Source organism: Sceloporus undulatus, chromosome 1 (genome assembly GCF_019175285.1).
Source record: "Sceloporus undulatus isolate JIND9_A2432 ecotype Alabama chromosome 1, SceUnd_v1.1, whole genome shotgun sequence".
NCBI classification, from domain to species: domain Eukaryota; kingdom Metazoa; phylum Chordata; class Lepidosauria; order Squamata; family Phrynosomatidae; genus Sceloporus; species Sceloporus undulatus.
Genome location: NC_056522.1, coordinates 160,148,173 through 160,170,712, shown reverse-complemented (window position 1 = coordinate 160,170,712; position 22,540 = coordinate 160,148,173). Strand labels below are relative to the sequence as shown.

General features: G+C 41.2%; 2 protein-coding genes across 3 annotated transcripts in view; one reads left to right on the top strand and one right to left on the bottom strand.

Annotated features, from left to right (window-relative positions):
- On the top strand, window positions 1-17,127 carry THSD1 (thrombospondin type 1 domain containing 1). 2 transcript variants are annotated; one of them, XM_042445142.1, is made up of 5 exons: window positions 1-271; window positions 5,713-5,851; window positions 9,052-10,014; window positions 12,381-12,539; window positions 14,529-17,127. In XM_042445142.1, exons 2-5 carry the CDS (start codon window positions 5,794-5,796, stop codon window positions 15,890-15,892), a joined length of 2,544 nt encoding a protein of 847 aa, XP_042301076.1. In that variant the 5' UTR covers window positions 1-271; window positions 5,713-5,793; the 3' UTR covers window positions 15,893-17,127. The 2 variants fall into 2 exon arrangements, with proteins under 2 accessions (XP_042301076.1, XP_042301077.1); XM_042445143.1 differs by lacking the exon at window positions 1-271 and adding an exon at window positions 831-847.
- A 349-nt stretch (window positions 17,128-17,476) lies between these two features.
- LOC121925484 (fibrinogen beta chain-like) overlaps window positions 17,477-22,540 on the bottom strand; it is a 16,292-nt gene continuing 11,228 nt past the window's right edge. The window contains exons 5-8 of the mRNA XM_042457689.1: window positions 21,904-22,031; window positions 21,355-21,443; window positions 20,424-20,614; window positions 17,477-18,796 (exon numbers count right to left, since the gene is read on the bottom strand). Of these exons, the coding sequence (XP_042313623.1) occupies window positions 18,616-18,796; window positions 20,424-20,614; window positions 21,355-21,443; window positions 21,904-22,031 (589 nt within the window). The 3' untranslated portion in view covers window positions 17,477-18,615. The remainder of the gene's footprint in view (window positions 18,797-20,423; window positions 20,615-21,354; window positions 21,444-21,903; window positions 22,032-22,540) is intronic.

Genomic DNA, 22,540 nt, shown 5'->3' with positions numbered 1-22,540 from the left:
CCCTCCGCCTGGCGGTGCCTCAGAGACAGCTCCTTTTGCAGAGATGCAGCAGCTGGGCAAGGCTACTTAGGCACCTCCTCGCCTTGGCTGCCCTGAAGGGTCACAACAACGACAGAGAGAGAAGAAACGATCAACTCTCCTCCTCCAGGAAGGTTTGCACCACCCTGCTGCGTCCTCCATCTCCCCAGCCCCCTGCTCCATGATGTCCTCCATCCTGAACCTGACTGAGAAGCATGGATTTACATTTCTAGGAGTGCATCTTGAGCTTTGGGTAATGTCCTACATTTTCCCCTTGAATGTCCTACATTGTCCTCCTTTCTTCTGAGGACGCCTGTCCAGCAAGAGGGGCTTCTTCCTGGAGCAAAGGGTTCAGAGAAGAGATAGTCCTGGCAGTGGTTCTTAATCTTCCCCTTTCTCTGGGTTCTTTTGAAAGAAGGAAAGGTACTTTTGAACTGAGTAAGAGTACACTGAGTTTAATAACAATTAATAAATTAATAAAGTTAAATTAATAAAAATAAACAGGAGGGATTGGGGAGTGTATTCAAAATACATTTTGTTTTGCAATGTTTGTTCCCCTGGCTATTTTTCTTCCCTTTTCCAGAACACTAGGTTCTCTTGGAAGAAGAAAAGATAACACTGAACTAAGGAATTGTATACTGAATATACTGAGTATACTGAATTTTGAACTAAGTGTACACTAAATCATGACAGATTCATTCCTAATAATAAGAATAGAGAACAGGAGGGATGGAGGATGTATTCAATATATATATTATTTTATAGTATTTATTTTCCTGGCTATTTTTCTTCCCTTTTCCAGAAAGAAGAAAGGATAAGTTTGAACTGAGTAAGTGTACAAACTGAGTTATGACGGATTAAGTCCTAATAGTAAAGCACAGGAGGGATGGGGTGCCTATTCAAAATGTATTTTGTTTCGGCAATACACTCATAGGCAGAAATGTTAAACTTAGTCATTGGTTATGTCTTGCTAAACGCACTGGGACTCATTTTTGATGCTCAGGTTCACATGGTTAATAGTCTTTTCATAAGTGCTGAAAGCATTGGTGGTTTCGAGACTCTGTTTTACAAGCTTCATGGGAAGGCATTGATATTTTAATAGTACTTTTCTTCACTTAATGCAGTTCAGTACATTTGAAAATGTGTGGCAAAAATCGTGTTTTTTTAATTAACTATTTTTTACAATGATTCTCAGGTTCTCACTTGGATTACTTAACACTTTCTTTTCTTCCTTTTCGGGTTTATCTATTTATACCCAGTAACCTGGGTTCTCTGAGTGGTATATAAAAAACCTTAAGCTAGTCTTATGGCCATAATAAATCATTGAATTGAATTGAATATAACAAAACAATTTAAAGCAATTAAGATATTTAATCCATAAAACATGATCACTATATGAACGATTAAAAAAAATCAAATAGAGAATTATAACCAGAACAGAGAAAATAACCTGTTCGCAGAAAACAAAATAACCTTAAAAGGTAAAACACATTCAAGCCATCATAGAACAAAAGTGTTCGTGTCAGTTTTTAAAGAGAGAACAGAAAAGTATTGGTTGGTACCCAAACTGCTTTGGTGAAAGGCATCCAGTGAGTTTGCCTAGCAAAGGATTGCCAGGAAAAGGGGGTCCAAAAATACCTGGAGTTTGATTCCAGGACCCTTTGTGGATGCCATAATCTGTGGATGCTGGAATCCCATTATTTACAGTGGTATCATAAAGTGGTGTCCCTTATATAAAATGGCAAAATTAAGGTTTGCTTTTTTCAGTTTTTAAGAAATATTTTCAAGCCATGGATAATTGAATCCATGGATGTAGAATCCATGGATACAGAGGGCTAGGTGTACTTTGCTTTTCAGGCTCCTTACATTGCAGTTTCTATATCCTTAATTTGGTTTTAGCTCTAATAAAGTCTGTAGGTCTGTTCTGGCATAGTTATATTACAACTGCCTGAGAGCAGATGGTTGTAATGTCACCCTTCCAGAACCATTGCGGGGTCGGGGGGGAAATATGATTTTGGTTGTTCCAGACTTCCTTACAGAATGCAGTGCCTTAAGCATGCAAAAAGCTCTGTACAGAAATGAAAGTTGGGTTCTGCAACCTGTATACATTCTGCTAAGCAAATCCACTTCCATTACTCTTCCTGGTTTGCATATTGTGCCATTGCTGGCCATGTGGGGAGAGAAATGAGCATGGTGGAGCACTCGAATCCTGCCTCCTGACTAATTAATTTGAGCTTTTATTGAGTGTTCATGCACAAGTGTTTCCCATGTGTTTTAGAAGCACGCCTTGACTTCCATGAGAACTGGAAACCTATCCATTTAAATGTATTTTCTGTGCTTAAATGGAATGGGAATATCCACATCTACCTTTTGCAGTGGTGGCAGAAGGCTCCCATTTGCAGATAGGGCTCAGCACCATGGATGGCACATTCAGAATTGGGACTACATCCTACGGCAGATCTGCCACCCTCTTGACATCCGGGTGTTGCCACTGGGCTCTTGTAAACAGCTTAGTTGTGTTACCTCTGGAAGCAGTATATACATGCCAGTACCACTCTGGTCATTTGTGTGGACCAGTGATTCCCAAAATTTGGTCCTCCAGATGTTTTGGACTTGATTTCTCAGAAACCCTGAATATCTTGGCCGACAGTCAAGAATTCTGGGAGACAAATTCTCCAACAAAGTTTGGGAACCACTGGTGCGGACGGTGTTGTACATTTTGGCAGTATTCTTAGTGGCTCTGATTTTCTGTATAATGTATAATGTCATTCCATATTTAGTCAGGCACTCTGTACAAAGCAGCCACATCTGATTTTTTCCCAACACAATTAGAGAGGCGGGCACTTTGTGACTTGTTTTGCTTTCTTCTGTGTTACTTGTACTTCCCTTTTGAAACAATGGACTAGCCTTGCTTCCCCTGCTAGCCCCTGTTGATTTCTGAAGGTTATACTAGCAGTGCAGCCCGAAAAAGTCCATGATTGTAGTGCCTTTAGTGGCACCAAGATCAGTGCATTTGTTTCTTTGTTCCCTGCTGAGATAATGTACCCCCGCATTCCTGAAAGTATACTAAAAATACAACTGTCACATTTCTCTAGCACTTTTCTGTAACATTCACACATAATGTTCTGCCACTATTTTCACACACACTTCCATGTAAGAGGAGTGTTAACAACAGAGAGTTGTTTCTTGATGGATTTCTCATATCTTGAATGAAAGCTTCCTGTTCCAGGACACAGTGTGCCAGAAGTTTAACACCAGCTTTTTATCACCCAATGTGGTATTATATTTATGCCAGGACAACAGCACACTCCTGTTACCAGAAACTATCTTAGTGGCACCCAAGCTCTCTGATAGAGAAGACTAGTCACTAGATGTCTCACAAAACTACAGCTCCCAAAATTACCAAGTACTGAGCTAGAGTAGTTAAAACGGTCTCAAACTGGATTATCTCTGCAGTGTTATTTGGATGTCTGTTTAAAAAACTCTGAAGAAGGAGATTCCACTACACTGCAAGGCAGTGGGTTCCACTGTTGAATACTATTAATGTCAGGAAGTTCTTTCTAAAGTTTAGGTGGAATCTCTTTCCTGTAGTCTGAATCTATCACCTCATGTGCTAGCCTCTGGAGCATGCTTGCATATAAGCAAAACCCACTATGTCCAGATGGTGAGCTACACACATTTTCAGGCTTTCCCCTCTGCAGATCTTTTCTGGAGGTCCCCAACCTTCAGGAATAGATTTGGAAGGTTCCGGTCAGGAGGGTTAATCTTTCCATGAGTGGTTTCCATTCAATCAGAAAACACTAGACAATCCATAAAGGACTGATTCCCATGCGAGTGTACGTGGATTTTCATCCTGATTTCCAGGAACAAAGAGCTGTAAGAAACATTACGCTGTCATTGTACAGAAGTCCTACACAGCGAAACACTCCTGGACTCACTTTGGAACAGTCACTTCAAGCCAGCTATTCCCTCTTGTCATTTCTCCCTCAGTTCCTTGCATCTTTTTAATGTTTATCGTAGATCTTCAGTTGAATAGATCTGTTTCCACTTAAGAGGTATCAGTTTTGTCTGATTTAAGAAGGTATGTGGGTCAGGCCTAATTAATACATCTACAACACTGAGCAGTCACTGCCTTGCTTACTCTGGGAGCAACCACTTCAGGAATAGAGAATGTGTGGGTCTCCAGATGTTGTCAGGCCACAGGTCCCATAATCCCTCAGCATATAGTGTATATACTAATGTATAAGTCTAGAAATTTAAAAATTGACCCAAAAAACCTGAGTTGACTTATAATAAAAACAATAAAATTTTTATTTTTATACCGCCTTTCCAAAGATCAGGGCGGTTAACAACATAATAAAAACAGTGCAACATACAAAATACACATTACAGATTAAAAACAGATACAACAAAACAGAATAAAAGCCCCGATTAGCCAATCCACGGGTCAATGTAAATACTGTACTTTAAATCATACACACACACACAGTCATCCTCTGGTGAAAGGCAAGAGTTTAATCTGCCCTGAAAGCACTTACCCTTTCCGCTCATCCATCCAACCTTACGAATAGTTACGTCTAATGGAATTTTGTAAGTTCTTTGCCATTGTTTTCCTTTGCGTCATCCTTAACATCCTTCATTTACATGCCCCTAAGTTTTATCCTCGACTTATCCATGGGTCATATCAAAATCCATAATTTTAGCCACTCGATTTATACACAAGAATGACTTATATGTCATGATAGCATATACGGTACCTCTCTGAACATTACTAATTTCAGAGGTTATGCAGGCTGAGGCCTGGTTAGTCCTTTGAGTGGAAGACCACCAGGGAATCGTAGGGGTCTTCAAATAGGGCTAAGTAAGAATCCTGCCTGAAGCCCTGGAGAGTTGCTGGTAGTCAGAGAGGATAGTACTGAGATAAATGGACCAATGTCTGATTCAGTGGAAAGCAGAATCTTGGGTTTGTAAGATCCTTGACAATTAACCTGCCACCCCAATAGACACTTCCTTAAGAGGGGCCCAACTATGATGTGACGGAAGGCCCCATTTTTAATGGTTTTACACAAGGACAGAAGCAAGGTTGCAAATAGCAAGTCTGTGCACATTCAGAGAAACTCATTTTATATATGTTGTTGTTGTGTGCCTTCAAGTCATTTTTGACTTATGGAGACCCTAAGGCAAACCTATCATAGGATTTCCTTGGCAAGTTTCTTCAGAGGGGGTTGGCTTTTGCCACCGTCTGAGGCGGAGAGTGTGTGACTTGTTCAAGATCACCCAATGTTTTTTTTTTTTTAAAGAACATGGGAAACCAACTATTTTCAAAATGTGATGAAATCAGAGGTGTTAACAATTGCTGCTGGATCTATATAGTAAAAGTGCCATCATGACGTAGTGGCTTGAGTGTTTGACTAGAATCCTGGGAGACCAGGGTTCAAATCCCTGCTGAGCCATGGAAAACCACTCTCTCAGCCTTATAGGAAAGTAATGACAGATCTCTCAATAACTATTGACAAGAAAACTCTCTGATAGAGTCACCATAAGTCATAGACAACTTGAGGTCACATAACACCAATAAATATCTAGTAAAGGAGTGAATTTTTTTTCTCAGATTGTATTTCAAGGTGCTGTTAGCTGATTGTGTGGTGAACTAGAAAAGTGTTTTGGACCTGTTCTGTTCCTTTTCATTTCCAGGAATTCTTGAAATCACAGAAAAACTTTGGACCTGGAATGTGATATGAGGAATAGAAGGAGTTGGGAGCCTTTCTGATCAGAATGAAACAGATGTTGAGAGATTTTTCAAATCTCTTGCTAGTTGTACTCTGTGACTATGGTAAGTATGTGATGGAAGTAGGTGGAAATATTTCATAAGGCAACTTTGAAATGTGTAGATATTAACTGATGACTTGATGTGTGTGTGTGTAAGTGGAGATTGAACCCAAATACTGATAAACAAGGTGACAAGACACAGAATCAGGTCTCTGCATATCTAACAAAAGAGTGCTCAACTTTGGTAGATCCAGAGACAAATCATCTGCACAGAGACCTTGCAGAGGTAGCATAAATCGCCAAAAATGCCCCCAAGCCCCCTGGAAGTAGAGCCAAATCACTTATGATTTTGAAAAGTATGCTTATTATTAATATTAAAAGAGTATTGTGTGTGTGTGTGTGTGTGTGAATTGCCATTTCTGGAAGATTCCAAGAGAGTCAATGTAACCTCTTCTTTCCTTAAGAAGAGTATGGTCCACAGAGGATGAACTTTGCCCACCTCTGCATTATGCAATGGTCCCAGTGATATTTCTTAAGACCAGAATTATTTTAATGAAGCTAGATAGTTAAGTTAGTTGGCAGTGGGCTCTTTGCTAGTGCTTGGAAGTCATATCTCCCAGCCTCATGTCTATAATATGTAATATAGGGCTTTTCCTGCCCTAATTTATAAAAGCATTTTCCAATTTACTGAGATAATTTATGTGAAGTACTGTACTTGAAACATTCAGGAAAAGAGCTGTTCAATATTTGTTCTGTGTTTGAGGTTGCAGTGTTGTGCATGGTGGTGCAAACTATAGATGTCTGCGTTTTAAACGTCATGCATTTTAATGCTTTCATCTGAGCTGCTTTCACAGGTACCAGCCCCCCCCTTTAAACCCCCTTCAATTAAAAAAAACCCTCTTCCTCCTAGAGATCCATAACTGCAACAGGTCACTTTTCCCTCAAGATATGGTTTGCCTGATTCACATGGCTCTCCGTTTTCCCAAGTGATAGAAAGTTCTAACGTTGAGGCATTACAGGGTCGGTTTTCCTTGTGAGGAGAGGAGACCAATATCCTCTTCATAACACTCATGGTAAAACTACCAGTGTTAGAACAGGAATCTTTATCAAGCCAAAATGGCATCATAATGGCCTTAGCAGTGTGGGGGGAAAACCTCATGATTTGCAGAAGTAAAAAAACATTTGAGAAAAAAATAGTACAGCTTGAGGGGACGATCACTTACAATAATAGAATCATAGAATGATGGAAGAGACCGCAAGTCAACATGGCCCAATGAAGTTGGGGAGGAAGGCAGGCCAGGGGGAAGAGGGTTTGGGGAGGTTGACCGAAATGTCTTGGGATAGGGCAGGCTGACTGGCTGGAACTCTGATCAGGATCATTCCTGGGTGCAATAATTTGTTGCAGGTCCCACAAATGCATACAGCTTCAGCATAGTCAAACAGATAAAATCCAAGACAAAGTTAATGTGTAAAACAGTATCAGTTCTTCCTCATCCCATTTCCATCCACTGCTCAAGTAAAAGAACATGTGGCGGGGTAGGGGAACAACTACTCCCAGTCAACTACAAAAGCTTAGAGTACCCTTACTGAATCACAGAGGACAGAACAGATCTCAGCAGGACACCATAGGGAATGGTTTTGGAGGAACCTGCCTTTGTGTGTGGACAGGGCATTGTCTAATTCATTCCCTTGCTCCCCCCCCCCACACATTTCCCCTCTTCCTTCTGTCTTTCTGTGGTACACATACTCAATGAAATATTCATAAGCTCTACCATGAAAGGAGCCATCAAAGAGCACCATAGTGTATTTATCTTGTTTGTTCAACTTGGGTGGCATTTTTTTAGACTTCTACATCAAACAGGGATAAGACAGAGAATCCTGCTGGATACCCTCCTGTCATAATGCTCCCAGTGTCTGGGTGAATCATTTCAGAAGGAGTAATGAATTCCACAGACGTTGGGAGCATTATTACAGGAGGATATCCAACAGGATTCATTCTCGGACCTAAGCCTCTTCAGCTTTCTCAATGGTCTAGTCTTTGATAGGCTTTGTAAATTCTAAGGGGCATCATTGTATCTGTTAGTGATCGAAAACAATCTTTGTCTTCTTTTCAAATATTACGTTTTCTCAGTTTTGCTTTGCTTTTGCTTTTTGAGCATTTTGGTAGTCTCTGTGGCCCCAGGAAGGGCTCAGGAACAGATGGTTCCCCAGGCCCTCAGACCTATCACTTTGTCCACTCCTGTTCTAAAGCAAGGGCAGATAACAGGGGTGTATCTATGAGGGGATGAAGGCATAGGGCAGGCCCTCAAATATAATAATAATAATAATAATAATAATAATAATAATAATAATAAGTATTTATATGCCGCCCAATCACTGGGAATCCAGGCAGCTTACAACAGAGGGGATAATACAAGGCAATGACAATAAACATCAATTAAAAAATGAATATAACATGGCAATGTGTTAAACAATAACAATAAAATCACGATTAACAATAGAAGTAAATAACAAAAATACATAGCAGTTATAACAACAATAAAATTAACAAAGCAAAATACATAACAATTAATAGAGCAAAACAAGTAAAAAGAAAATAAACTCCCCCGATGAAATTTTCCTTCAGTCCCCAGATTTCCAGCACAGCAATAACTTAAACTGAGCATTTAGAAATGGAGCATAGGCTTCCATATAAAAAGGGCAGACAAAATTATCAAGGTGACACAAATACAGCAAATACCAGAGTTCTAGTTGTGAATGATTTTCTATGTTCTTCTTTGTTGTCTGTGTGCCTCAAATAAATAGGTTATCCTGCGCCTGCACAGAGCAAAGCACTGCACAGATGTAGGATAGTGATAACCCATTTGTGTGAGTGTACAAATGACCAGTCAAAGAACTGCATTTACAGGTATGCAATCTGCCCTTTCATTCTCTACAATGCTAGAAATTTCGGACTAGAAGAAAAATTCACCATTAAAGTGGTCACAAAGAAGCATTAATGCACATCTTTTTACTTTCGGGATTTCAGCGACAATGCATTTCCGATATCACTTTGCACAATTGCGTATGATAATCATTTGCACAATTACTTGCCATTTCTGCTTCATTTGTGGGATGCTTTAAATGCGCTTTAATCTCACTTGAATGTCAAAATCAGCCCCAGTGTGATAAACTCCTCCTTCTCTTCTCTCATCCTCCCCTGCTCCCACCTTCCTTCTCTTGATTCTCTCTGCTCACTAATTGTTTTGTTAAACTCCTTTTCAGTTCTTGGAGCTGTGCAATATCTTCTTTTGGAGCAACCAACCCATCTAGCTTTGAGCAATGGCACAGTGTCACTTGGCTTCCAGAATTATGATGGTGGTAATGTGACATTGAGAAATATCTCCATCCTGCTCATCGATGCAAGCACCAACCAAACTGTTGCAGAAAAACAGCTTCTACATAGCCAGTACCAAGATATTGTTGTCTTTGAGTGTTTTCATTTTAAGAGAGCTGGGAAGTACTGGTTCAAAATGGTTTCTGAAATCAACAATGGCTCTGATTCCCAGTGGAATGAAGAGACTATCGCACTGAGTGTGATGTGGCCTGTATTTCACTTTGATTTGAGACGGACCTCAGAAAGACTTGGAAGCTCCCTTCAACTCCAGCTGTTTACTGATGAATATTTATGTCCATTGAATAATACGGTGCTTTCACTAGAAATAATACTGTCTAACAGTTTACACAGATTAGGGACATTGATCTTGAATGAGACTGTGGGATTGAGAACTCGCAAAAAAATTTCCCTCCTTAGATCCCAGTGGGTGAAATTTGACTGCCTGTCATTTGGCCAAGAAGCATATGTGGTGGTGTTACTGAAATCGCCAGTGACCAATGCAATCATCGCTTCAGCAGAACCTGTAGATCTTTTGCACAAATTTGGCTACAAACTGGTTGTTGCAGCAGAAGAAGAAATATGTCAGTCTTCAATCACAGTTTCTGTTATTCCTCCTCCATGCATTTCTTCCAGTGGGCACATTGCTGTGTTCAAAGATCGTCTTGGGCCTTTGGGCCAAAGGGCATTAAAGCTGCATGAAAGCACCATGAACCCAAAGGACAGCCAGGTAGAATTCAACTGCACACTGTTCGACAAAGGCACAAACAAGTACTGTTTTGAATTCAGGCAGTTGAACCAAGTCGATTCCCAACCAAGAGCAAAAGAATGCAGGGTAATCCAGAGGAATGTCGGTCTGTATTACCTTTCAGAAATGCTTCATTTGAAACCCTGACAGTTTCTGATGTCTCCTTAATTTTCTATCATCCGTCCATCCACTCCTACAAGCATGCATCTGCACCACCTGTGCAGAACTACACACACATGGTAGTTTCCCTATAGGATGGAGATGGGAAGCATGTGGCCCTCTAGATGATGTTGGGCTGCAGGTCCCACCAGCCCTAGTCAGCATAGCTAGGGGTAAAGGATTATTGATGATGTAGTCCAATGTGGTGTAGTGGTTTGATTATAGGATTATGACTCTGAAGACCAGGATTCGATTCCTAGCTTGGCCATGAAACTCAGTGGGTGACTGTGGGGAAGACACATGCTCTCAACCTCAGGGGAAGGCAACAGCAAACCTCATCTGAACAAATCTTGCCAAAAAAACCCCATGATAGGGTCACCTTAGGGTTGCCATAAGTCAGAAACAATTTGAGGGCACATAACAACAATAAAATCCAACATTATCTGGAGAGCTATCCATTCCTCATCCCTGCTAAAGCTATGAGAGAGCCCTTTCACTATCCTTAGCTGTTCTCAGTTAAGAGACAACAGATGACATGGAGAAGGAAAAAAGGCTGTCATTATAGAAAGCAGTACATGCATGTTGCTCTGTGCTGCGAGAGGAACTAGCTGTACCACTAGTTTAATTAAAATCTTGGCTTGGTTTTTAAAAAATAATTATCTTTCCCAAGGTTGTTAAACTGTATCTACAGTCTTTTTGCTACTTCCTTCTTTCTTATGTTGTTTCATCTCAGTCTTAGGAAAGTATTCCAAGATTATGTGAAGGCTTGAGAAGTCCCAAGATAAACCAGTTGGCCAATTCAAACAAAACGGAATTACTGGGTTGGAATGTGGGAAGACTTGGTTTCAAATCCAAGCTTGGCCAAAAAGATTTTCAGAGAGCCCGTGAACCATTTATTTTTTAAATACATGTTTGCAAACTGGAGACTCCATGCATTCTCAAAAATGTGTCCAGAAGCTGCAGGTGGCCATGGGCCAATGATTGCCCAATACATGTTTTGAGATGCACATCTCCCCTTTGCAATTTATGGCTGCAGCCATGGAGAACTTGATGTTCTGGTTGCTGTGGATAATGTCTCTTTGTCACACTATCTTGCTTTGCAGGGTTCTTAGGTTTTTTATTCACACAGGTGATTGAATGCTGACAGCATTTCCTTTGTTCCTTTTATGCATGGGTTGAAGGCTTCACTAGGCTGATTGCAGAACCCTGGCTCAGGCTGTGGTGGATACTGTTGTATCTCATTCCTGTATTTTGCTTTCAGTTAGCATTGCCCACCAATATGGAGGAAGCACTTTGAGGGGATGTGGAATCTGACCAAGAACTGTCAATTGACCGACGACTGAATGAGTAACAACTGAAAGAGTGTGGATAGCTGCTTGTCAGAGTCTGTTAAAGCTTCTTTTCCAGGAAGCCAGGGCACCAGGTAGTCTAACCGCCACCATTAATTGGTGCTTGCTGAAGAAACAATTCTTGATGCTGATTTTGATAGCTGCCTGTCACCCAGTTTCTCCAGCTTTTCTTTCTGGGAGAAGAATATGGGAAGATTCTTTTGAGCTTTGGCACAGGTAGAAAGAGAAGAGAGGTCCCAACCGGGCGAAGTGTGATTCACTGACTCCTGTGAAGGGTGGAACCTGCCTAGAGTTGCCACCTTTTTCACAAGGTTTAGAAAATTACTTTGTCAAGGTAATTAATGGCAGTCGCTGTTCAGAGGCCAAGAAAAGTAGTTAATTGCTGCTATAGCAATGCTTCTTCCCCACCCCCTCAAAACAACTCTTTCATTTCTCATTATTCATAAGGAATTAAAATAGCTACTTTTAGGGTGCATCTACATTGTAGAATTAATGCAGTTTGAGATGCTGTAGCTCCATCATCTGGAATCCTGGGATTTGTAGTTTTACAAGTTCTTTAGCCTTCTCTGTCATAGAGTGCTGGTGCCTTGCAAAACTACAAATCAAAGTGTTCCCTCATGTCATCTTTCCTAGCGTGTGTGGCTCTTGGATGGAGTCTTGTGAAAATGTAAAAGCAAACTTCATGCCCTGTTGACTCCCAGCTTCTTTGTCTTCATCATCAGTTCTTACACAGTATTCTTGGCACAGTCCATGCTAGTCACATGTAAGCCAAGTGAAGCTGAATTCCATTTTTCTGACACTGCATACAAAAACTAACAGAACACAATAATTCAATTTTGGTTTGGTGGCTCTTTTAACAGGATCGCTATATTCTTTTTCAGGGTAGCATTGCTCTCCTGCCTTTAACAGAGTATCCTCTACCAGTAATTGTAAGATTTTGTTTTATTTTTTAATGTACCCACAGTATCCTGGAGTCTTTGGCAGGCCTGGAGCCCATGTAGTGTGACCTGTGGGGATGGCATCCGTGAGCGCTCGCGAGAGTGCCTCACATCAATCCCGACGAAGCTGGGCTGTGTGGGGAAACATCGTGAACTGTCTCCATGTTCTTTGGAGGAGTGCTGCAGTATGTAAACTTGATGCTGGGAAGACATTTGTATTTGTGCTGACTTTGTTCCACTCCTCTTTGGATGTCACTCTGTGAAGTCTGTCTGTTTTACTCCATATTGTGTGGGCACAGATGTCTGTGTGAAACTTCAAAACCCTACTTCACTTCAAAAGTGAGGGAAGAAGTCTCAGATTTGAACACACACACACACACCATATGGATTGGGGAGGTGGCATTTAGGAATGGCATACAGGCATCTGTTTCACATTGACTAGTCACAAAAACATCCAGACCTAAACCACTGATGTGCTCTTGAACAGTTTAATTGCAATTGTATTTCTCTCCTTATGTGACCGTAGGGATCGGCAGAGTGTGGCCCTTGGCATTCACAAGGTCCCCTAAGGCACCTGCCCAAACACCCTTTGCTTTCCCCTTCTACAGATCCCTTTGACACCCCCCCCCCCCCGCCCCACACACACACACATGTCAGCAGAAATTTTCCCTGGTCTCCAGGAACTGTGATTCTTTCATTTAAATAGGTTGCAAGGCCCCCACTGTGACCATCCAACCAAAACCACATTAGGTATTAATTCTTTATTCCCCCTCCCTAAATAGTTAGGGTTTGGGGGGGGGGTCCTAGGATGACCCAAAGTGGATCACAGATACTGAAAATTATCCCCTGGGCTTTCTGTAGTTGCTTGTCACTATTGCAGCTGTTCAGACTGTGGTATTCATATGATGTGCGTGATCAGTGCTTTGCAGTCAAATGGGTTTACATCCAGGATACCAGGAATGTACCAATTGCACTGTCTTCTCAATGACTTCAATTACTCATAACAAAGTGTGCTCCCATCCAGTTTTAATTGGCTACAGTTGGAATCACTGAATGTTGTGAGATACAAGCCATGTCTTCTTAGTAATGGATATTTATGTTCCTTCTCTGCCATTCCAAATTGTACCTTTTTGTATTTTTATCCAGTTATGTTAATGAACTCCAAGTTTGCATCTCAGTGTATGTCTCTCCCTCCCTCTCTCTCAACATAGCAAGATAAGTAATAAAATGGTTGAGAATATAAAGGAACAAAATGAGGTTGTAGGTCCAAAACATACTAGAGATATAATCCAGTTTGAGACCGCTTTAACTGCCCTAGCTCAATGGTACAGAATCCTGAAAACTGTAGTTTTGTGAGGCATTTAGCCTTCTCTGTCAGGGAGCTCTGGTGCCACAATAAACTATAATTCCCAGGATTCTCTAGCACTGAGCCAGGGCTGTTAAAGTAGTCTCAAACTGGATTATTTCTCCAGTGTGTTAAAACAGTCTCAAACCCTTACAAAGTATAATACAGGATGGTCACTATCAGTACCTCTTGGGATTTAATTTTCTTCTCCTTATGCACATCCCCATGGCTTCTTTTCCATATGTATGACCGAGGAATCACTGCTAGGCTAGTTTGTAAAATGATGCTTCAGACCAGGCAAAGGATGGGGAAGCAAGCTTCATGCCTACCAGAATAACCACTAGTGCTTGCACAACCTTCTTTCTGTTCTGTTTCAAGTAGGGAAGCCATGTACTCTTGATTGTCAGAGGAGTATAAATGTAGGCATTCCCTACACTGGAGGGCTCTCCAGTCCAAGTTCGGTTAACATACAGAAGGGAGAACAAGCCGGCACTGTTACATTGCCTTGATGACAGTAGATTGGTCATTAGAGGTCACCTGGTCACATTTTTTTAGTGATGCATAACTGGCCATCCAAGGCTGCAAGGGATGTTCCTGTGCTTATTAATGCCCATAGGGCAGGATGCTCCCCTATTTGAGTCCAGCAAGGACACATCAAGTATCCCAGTGCTAGTTCAGCGCCTTCCCTCTGAGCAGCTCTCAGGAATATTAGGCTGTTTGAGATCATGTCCCCAAAATACCCCACTTAATAGCCTGAATTAAGAGGCTTCACTGTATATTTTTTGAGAAACAACATGTACATCGTCAATAACTGTATTCTTTGTTTCAGCCACTGAGTCTGCACCCATCACACCACATCATCCTAAAGAAGGCCAGAAAACTGCCAATAATCTGGTCACTGTCACTGGCATATCCTTGTGTTTATCCATCATCTTTGCAACCATCCTTATCACCTTGTGGAGGAAACTTTGCAGAACCCAGAAGTGTAGCACCCCCATGCGCTGTGACTCTTCCCATTCGCCTGGCTTCCGGAAGAACTCCGATGAAGAGAATATCTGTCAAGAGAGACAGCAGCAAGACAGCTTTTCTGAGGCAGAAGCCCTTTGTTCGTCTCTTGGGGAACCTTCTGATATGCCCTTGAATTTCAGGAGAAGCCATCATTTTGCTCAAGATGAAGGAGGATCTTCCATTAATGAGAGCAATGCTCAGAAGATAATTCCCCCCATTTTCAGCTACCGCCTTGCACAACAGCAGCTAAAGGAAATGAAGAAGAAGGGTCTTACAGAAACAACAAAGGTTTACCATGTTTCTCAGAACCCTTTGATGGACACGGTGAGCACAGAGAACCAGGAGGCTGCGGCTGTAAACAAGTTTAGGATCAAGTCTCCTTTTTTGGAACAAGTACCTAGTTATCCTGAATTACCCAGCAACAGGTCCTGTTCCAAGATGGATTTTACATTATCAGCCACTGAACCCATTTGGAGCCCTAGTCAGTTCCTAATTAGAAGAGGTGCACCAAGATATCTGGACAACAAAGGAGAGCCATCAGAGAGAGGATACCCAAGAAATTCACAATTTAGAAGAACAGCTAGTTTTCATGAAACTAGAAAGGCAAAGCCATTCCGCAAAAGGAGCATGTCAACTCTTACGCCAACCCAGACTCCACTTTACCACTGCAGAACTAGAATGTGGGATTGTGTTCCAGAAGAACAGCATAAACCTAAATCTAAAGGAGTTGGTCAGAATACCATTGAACTTGAGCTGTATCGCTGTGCGCATGTAACTTCTGATGAGATTATGTGTGGGGCAAAGAATCCCAAGTGGGAACCTCCAGAGGTGAAGCCACATCCTCTCGGCAGCCGCCAACCTGTGTCTCAGATGCTACATGGGGCTGATAGGACAGAGCAGAAGAGAAACAGGAGCAGCCCTTTTATGAACTACAGGGACACCTGGGGGAGAGAACCTGCTAGGCTGGCTCCCAAGGATTGTCATCCAAAAGGAGGTGCTCTGAGCCCCACCCAGTACAGAAGGAGCAAGTGCCAAAGTTTCCCATCCGATCCCAAGTACAGCTTCTATGACAACACTACTTTTGGAATGACAGAATCAGAACAGCAAATGATGGATCTGCCTGGCTATTTTGGATCTAGTGAAGGTGAAATAAGTACTTTAAGTATTGAAAATCTGGTGATCTGAGGGTCTTGTGATCTCATTGTGACAAACCCTGAGGGCTGCGGTAGAACATGGCAAAAGTGATAGCAACAACAAAGAGCCCATGGATTTTATTTCTTTTTTTAAAAAAGTTCAGTTTCATCATCATAAAGGGGCAGGAGGCCCAACTGTTGCTGCATGTCACATTTCAACACCAGCTACTTGGGGTGGGGGGATCAGATGATATAGAAATAAGCTGCGACTAAATTAGTATGCATTGTATGTAACTATGACCCACTCATAGTTTGGCTTTCATGCCTCTGAAGCTCCCTCTGAGCTTTCTGAAAAATAAAACTCTTGGGAATTAACCCTACACATTGTTTTGCATTGACACAGCAGTGTATAGGATTCAGTTTTCAGAATCCTATTAGTAGTCTTACCAACTTCATCATCATGGAGCTGATGGTCATTGTTGCAGCTGGTATTCTGCCTTTTCTCCAGTTCTTCTTACAAGTGACTGACAAAGGTCTGTGGCAGTGATGGCCAAGAGTGCCCCTCAGATACTGTTGGACTAGAACTCTCCCCATCCCCAATCAGTGCAGCCAATGGTGAAGAATCCAGCACCATCTGGAGGACCATAGTTGCCCACGTGTCTTTGGCATGATGACATCCAAAGGACTATCTGAGCAGCTGGGAGCTCTGTGTTTGATTATGAAAAGTGTAGTATGAGATTACTGTAATGGTGGGAAGTAATGCACCTGGATTACCTCAACTAGTGGATGGGACTAAGCCAGCAAATCAATCAACGTGAAAAATAAGGGTGGATAATCTGCGGATTCCAGATGCTTTGGACTACAACTCCCTTCTGTAGGTGATCCTGGGAAGGACTTACATAATTTGTGTTCCAGGGGTTCCCCATCCCAGCTCATATTATTCCACCTGCAGTAAGGCTGGGGAACATGTGGCCAGATGTTCTTATATGGCAATGCCTGCCATCCCTTAGCACTGGCTGGAGATTATGGGAGCTGTAGTCCATCCACGCTTGAGGGCCACATATTTCACATCTTTGCCTACAGGAAAAGAAATCATTTTCAAACCTCAAGAAGCTACTAATCCTGTGGCCATTATGTGCCTTCTAGTTGACTCAATGGTGACCCTCTTGTAGGGTTTTCTTGGCAAGATTTATCCAAAGGAGGTTTGCTATCGGCTTCCTCTTACGCTGAGAGTGTTTGGCTTATTAGTTATAAATTTGTGTTCTTATGGCTGAGTGCTGAGGATCTGAACCCAAGTCTCCCAGAATACCAGTCCAATACTCAGAGTCCTATGCCATGTGGGCTCACTACTGCTGGTCCAGTAGCAGTACAAGATTCCCCTTAAGCAGAAGCTGTATGGCCATCTGTCAGGGATGCTTTGATTGTGATTTCTTGAATGGCAGGGGCTTGGACTGGATGGCCCTTGTGGTCTCTTCCAACTCTATGAGTCTATGAATTCTTTTTCACTTGACTAATAGCCAGACTGGTCTAGAATGTTGTCCCTCTTCTGAAACTCTAAATGAAAATATACCTTGAAACAACAAAAAATTGTACTTTATATACAATATACAAATTGTAGATACTGATGAACAATAAAAGAACTTTACACTTTTTTGTATTTACTAGATGTGATAGTGACTTTGCTATGATAACATCTTTCTGCTATTTAATTCAGCATGGATTATGGCAAGACACTTGATCACTTTTACATGAATTAGAAATTGGTATCGTTCATTTTTTTAGTAGAAGGCTGCAGGAACATTCAACCTTTGCTCCATCCGCAGTGGACTCAAATGGTTTTGTTAGAATTTTACCTTAAGCGTTTTAGCTTCCACTTTAAATGAATGTTTTAAATTACACAGAATATATTCCTTTAAAAAAACTGCAAAAATGCAAGTCTTCTGTTTCATTGGCATCAGTCTAAGGAGGCTTCCCACCTTTTTTCCTTTCCTCAGTCTGAGAAGAGCCAACAAAACCCAAAAGGCACAAAAAGAGAAGGACTCAGATACAGAATCAGCACATGCTTGGGGTGGGACTCATGCAGTCCTCCAGATGAGGTTGGATTATATTTCCCAGCATTCCTTTCCATTTGCTTTGGTGGCTAGAGCTCTGGAGAGCCACATAGTTCTCACCTTTCTTACAGCTGAAGCAGGCTGATGGTAGCGTTGGGAAAGTATTCACCTGGTACATGTAAAGCCAAAAATGAAGCAGGTTTTGCCATTTTGAAAAACTACAATTTCCCCTCCTTGCTGGAAATGGTCTAGTGGAGTTCTCAACAAGACCTGATTTGTTAAATTTGTTTATGTTATCCATGGAGTCCCTTCCTCCCAGTGGCCGAAACATTTTCCAAATTATTATTTTTTCTCTTTTTAACATGACTAAGTAGTTATGACAAGGTTGATCAGGGCCTCTTCTTCCCCAGTCTCCCAAGGAAGAAGTGGCTCCCTGGTCTGTAGTCTAAAGGCTAGTTTTGTGCATGGGAAAAAGAAATCTATTTCCATTGTCGGGCATAGGTATCAAATAGCAATGGGAATGCAAAGCAAAATGATAGCATGGGCAATCCACCTTAGTACATATTTGGCAGTTGTGTGCATTTTGAAGTAGCTTCTGAACTGCCACAGCTTGAGTTCTTCAACATACAACTAAGTTTACTCTGGCTGAGAAACGGATACAATCCCTCAAATGACTTTTCCCCCCATGCTGTCTTCTATTTCCGAGATGCGTACATGATGTGTCTCAGTCGGCTTCACCATCCCCACTCTCTCTATCCACAAAAGACGGGAGCCTTATTTTCATGGCTGTGTATTTCAGGGAATACCACAGTCCTCGCCACGTCGACCAGACCACTCCATTGTCAGAGGAAGCAGTATATTTCCCTTTCTTGTAATATAATCCATTGAGATTTGCTGTGTGGCATCTTGTAGAAGTGAGAAATAATAACAAAAACAAAGGCAAATGTTAATGAATGGTGAAGGAATGACCTAAACAAAGAAAGCTATTTATTTGTTTGTTTTATTTTCTTTCTTTTATCTTGGATCCCACTTCTCCTAATGTGGGATCAAAGGCAGCTTACAGCAAGGACAAAACAAGATAAAGCTAAAAGCCTGATGGTAAACAAGTTAAAGCACAATCATACAAAATATATTAAAATGCCATGAATTTTAAAAAATGCAAAATCATTTTTAAAAAGCAACATTAACGGTAAAAATAGAGTACATGTGTACCATAAAAAGACTCCCTGCAGCTACTTAACCATCAAATACCTGTTTACATAAAATGCTGGGAGAGCAGAGAGGGAGTAGCCACCAAGAAAGCTCTGGTCTATCTTATGTCCTTAACAAACAGGCCTATGAAGTGGTGTCACTAGGGTTGGTGTCACCCAGTGCAGTAACTCATGGTGTCACTTCACATTGACCTCCCATTACCACACCATACAGAATCCTTAATGGGGTACCTCCCATTACCACAGCATACAGAATGTTTTGTATACTAATATTACTCATAAATCATAATTTCCATATATCACAGAACTGAATGGTAATAGCAGTGACATAAAAACCTAGCAAAATTAAAATCATACCTATAAATTACAATATCATACGCACAGCCTAAATGTATTTACATATGCATAGTTTCATGCGGTTAAAGTGAAAATTTGGTAAAATGTGATGTTTTCAAATAAAATTTTAAAATGATAAAAATTTAAATAAAAATAATTATTTTTTTTAAACATCTGGGGCCTCTCTCCTCTCACTGAGCTTCACTCCACTCACACATCTCTTATAACATTTTAAACAGAAACAGGTGAATGCCACAGCCCGTTTCTGCCAAAGCACAAGTGTTTGAGGAGCAGTGGTGTCACCCCACCTTAGGGTGTCATTTGGTGTGCTCTGCAAACACACCCTAGTGATGCCACTGGGCCTATGACAGATGGGAATGAGAAAAAACCCTCTCCTAAGAATCTTAAGACCTGGGAAGGTTCATATAGGAAAATAAGGCTAGATTTCATGGAGCTCTGAAGAACTTATCTGTGTTGCTCTATTAAAATCAAACAAATTTGATGAAGGAGTTTAGACATTTTGTTTAAATTCCGCTCAGTCAGAGTTCTCTGAATGCAAACTCTGGCTATCTTCTGCCACCTCTGCACATGAAGGTATTTTGCTTTACCATTTGTGTTGCATGTGCCTTGACAGTGTTCTTCCCATTTAATACCCTGCTGTAAATAGAATCCTAAACCCTGTCTACTGTTTGTTATCCAGATTACCTGAGCGGGAAGATCAGCATTCAGACTGGCAGCAAAGAACAGGCTGAAGTATTCTTCATAATGCTACAGAATTGTCTGATGGCTGATTGCTATAGCTGTGCAGTGATTAGTCTTTAATGAAAGGTGCTGCTTAGTCCAAATAAAGTAACACTTTCAAAATCTACATTCTAGCTTAAAACAACTTTTGCGTTGTGCAGAGGGGCAACAGCATATATTTTACTCTGGCAGGCTTAAAAAGATGCTTGTGTTCAGAGAAATGAGACCTCAACAGTCGACTCACCTATTAAACCACCAGCCAGATTTGCTCTCTTCTGCGCAGCTGCCTGTTAGGAACCTGTCATTGTCCCTGTCAGGAGTAGAGAATGGCATCCCATTGAGTGATGCAGACCACTGTCTGTCAAAATTGCTCCCTCCAGACAAAGCATCCCCAGCAGTTCCAGAGAAAGTGCCAAAGGATATCCTGTAGTGGTTCTGAAGGAAAGCCACAGAAACATTTCTCAAATGTCAGTTACATAACGCAACTCTTTACATCATGTAGACACTAGGTAGAAGATTTCACCTTGTCTCAGCAGAATACCATGGCAGCCTGACAGCCCTGCTACAGGAAAGCAGGCCTGCCTTTGTCTCTGGTCTAAATTTTTATTGGCTGGACAGAAGATGGGCTAACTTGGATTCTGACTGGCTTATAGCAATGGCTACACCAGGGGTACTGATTCAATATTTAGCCATTACACCATCCACCCTTTAAAATCAATAACCAATTTTAACAATTGCAATATTTATCTATTTATTTGGTCCATTTTCTCTATGTAAGCATGCTGGACTTCACATTTGTGCAAATGGTTGTGCAAAGGGCAGCACAGCCTTGAGCACACCCACTGCATAACAGTCAATTAGCTCTCCATGCACAACATTAGAAGTTACATCTTTCTGTAATTGTAGCTTATGCTTTAAAATGATCACTAGTTAGATTTCCAAGCCTAAAGTAAAGCAGTTCGCTGTTTTATCAGTTATAAACTCCCTTTTTAATTAATCCAAAATTGATTGATAGTTGCTTAGAATTGGCTTTTGTAGTCAGAGGTCTTTAATTTAATATATATATTTATTTTATTATCTGCACTAACTCTTTGGGATACTAATCCAGTACCATCAAATTCTCCTTCACTTGCTATTCTGGCAGACTGATAGGCCTTATGAGATAGTTTGCCCACCTTCTCATTCTTGAGCTGGAAGTCTTCATAGATTGCATATCGTCTCTCCCCATGCCAGTCCATCAGGTCTATTTTCAGTGAGTTTTCTCCTAGAATATAACATAGGATTATGCCAAACTCTCTTATATCAAAGAAGGACTTATTATGAACAAATTGCAAGGATTTTCAAGCTGCAAAAGACCATGCATGTAGCATGTTGTAACTTGACATGCCACAACCAAAGTATATGCAGAGAGAAAAAGTGCACATTGCACTGGGGAGGCAGCACCACAAGTTAGAAGAATGGTACTATATAAGGGAGAAGGGTTATGCTGTTCCCTCTCCCTGCCAGGCCATGGCTCAGATCCCACTGGAGCCCCAAATATGGTTGCACCAAATTTTAAAACACCAAGAAGGTACTAAAGGCCTCTGCTCCATTCCACGCAGCTCAGCCTAAAAATATGTCTATCTCGAATTATTGTGCTAGGCAGGGAAAGTGGCTGGGATCAGAAAGTTAACCTATCTGAATGACTTCAGAGAAATCCATCTGGAGGGAATGGCTATGCTTACCTCTAAGAAGCAGATCATAGATTTTATCATTACCCAACCAGTACTCATCGCCTTTGTTCTGGAATCCTCCAAAGCCTTCTTTGTAATCTGCCCACATTCTGCAAAAAAGCAATGTATACCTGTCAGTGCTTCAGAGTCACATACAACATGCAGGCTTTTTTGTTTTCATATTATTGTCAAGTACAGTAACACCCCTCTCTTCTTCTACCAAAGAACTTAAAATAGTGTCATAGGGGTTCTCAAATGGTCTCCAGGCCCAAGTCTTCTTAAACTCAGCAGTGTAACACATCACACATCTTCAGCACATATTCCAGGGATTTCCTGCTCGTTCCCCAGAGGTCTCCCAGATAACTGGCCTAGTTTTAAAAAACCTGATATATATAGGTGTATTATGTAGGTTTTTCCTATCCCATATACTTCCCATAAGGTGTCTGGGTACAAGAAAAGCCATGGAAGAAACAAGTTAAAAGTTATAGGAAGCTTCTCCAATGCACACAGAGGTGGAGGAGAGGAACACAGGGTCATTTCTACTTGCATCCCCACTCTTGCATTCAGTGTTCATGCTATTTGAATAAGGGCCCCATTCACATTACTCAGTTACAGCATTATGATTCCACTTTAACTGGCATGTTTCCAT

Excerpts from the sequence above, each read along its gene's own strand:
- THSD1 (XM_042445142.1), top strand. The coding sequence starts at position 5,794 with ATGAAACAGATGTTGAGAGATTTTTCAAATCTCTTGCTAGTTGTACTC. Across the intron at positions 5,852-9,051 it reads AGTTGTACTCTGTGACTATG|TTCTTGGAGCTGTGCAATAT; the intron begins GTAAGTATGTGA and ends ACTCCTTTTCAG. Across the intron at positions 12,540-14,528 it reads TTCTTTGGAGGAGTGCTGCA|CCACTGAGTCTGCACCCATC; the intron begins GTATGTAAACTT and ends TCTTTGTTTCAG.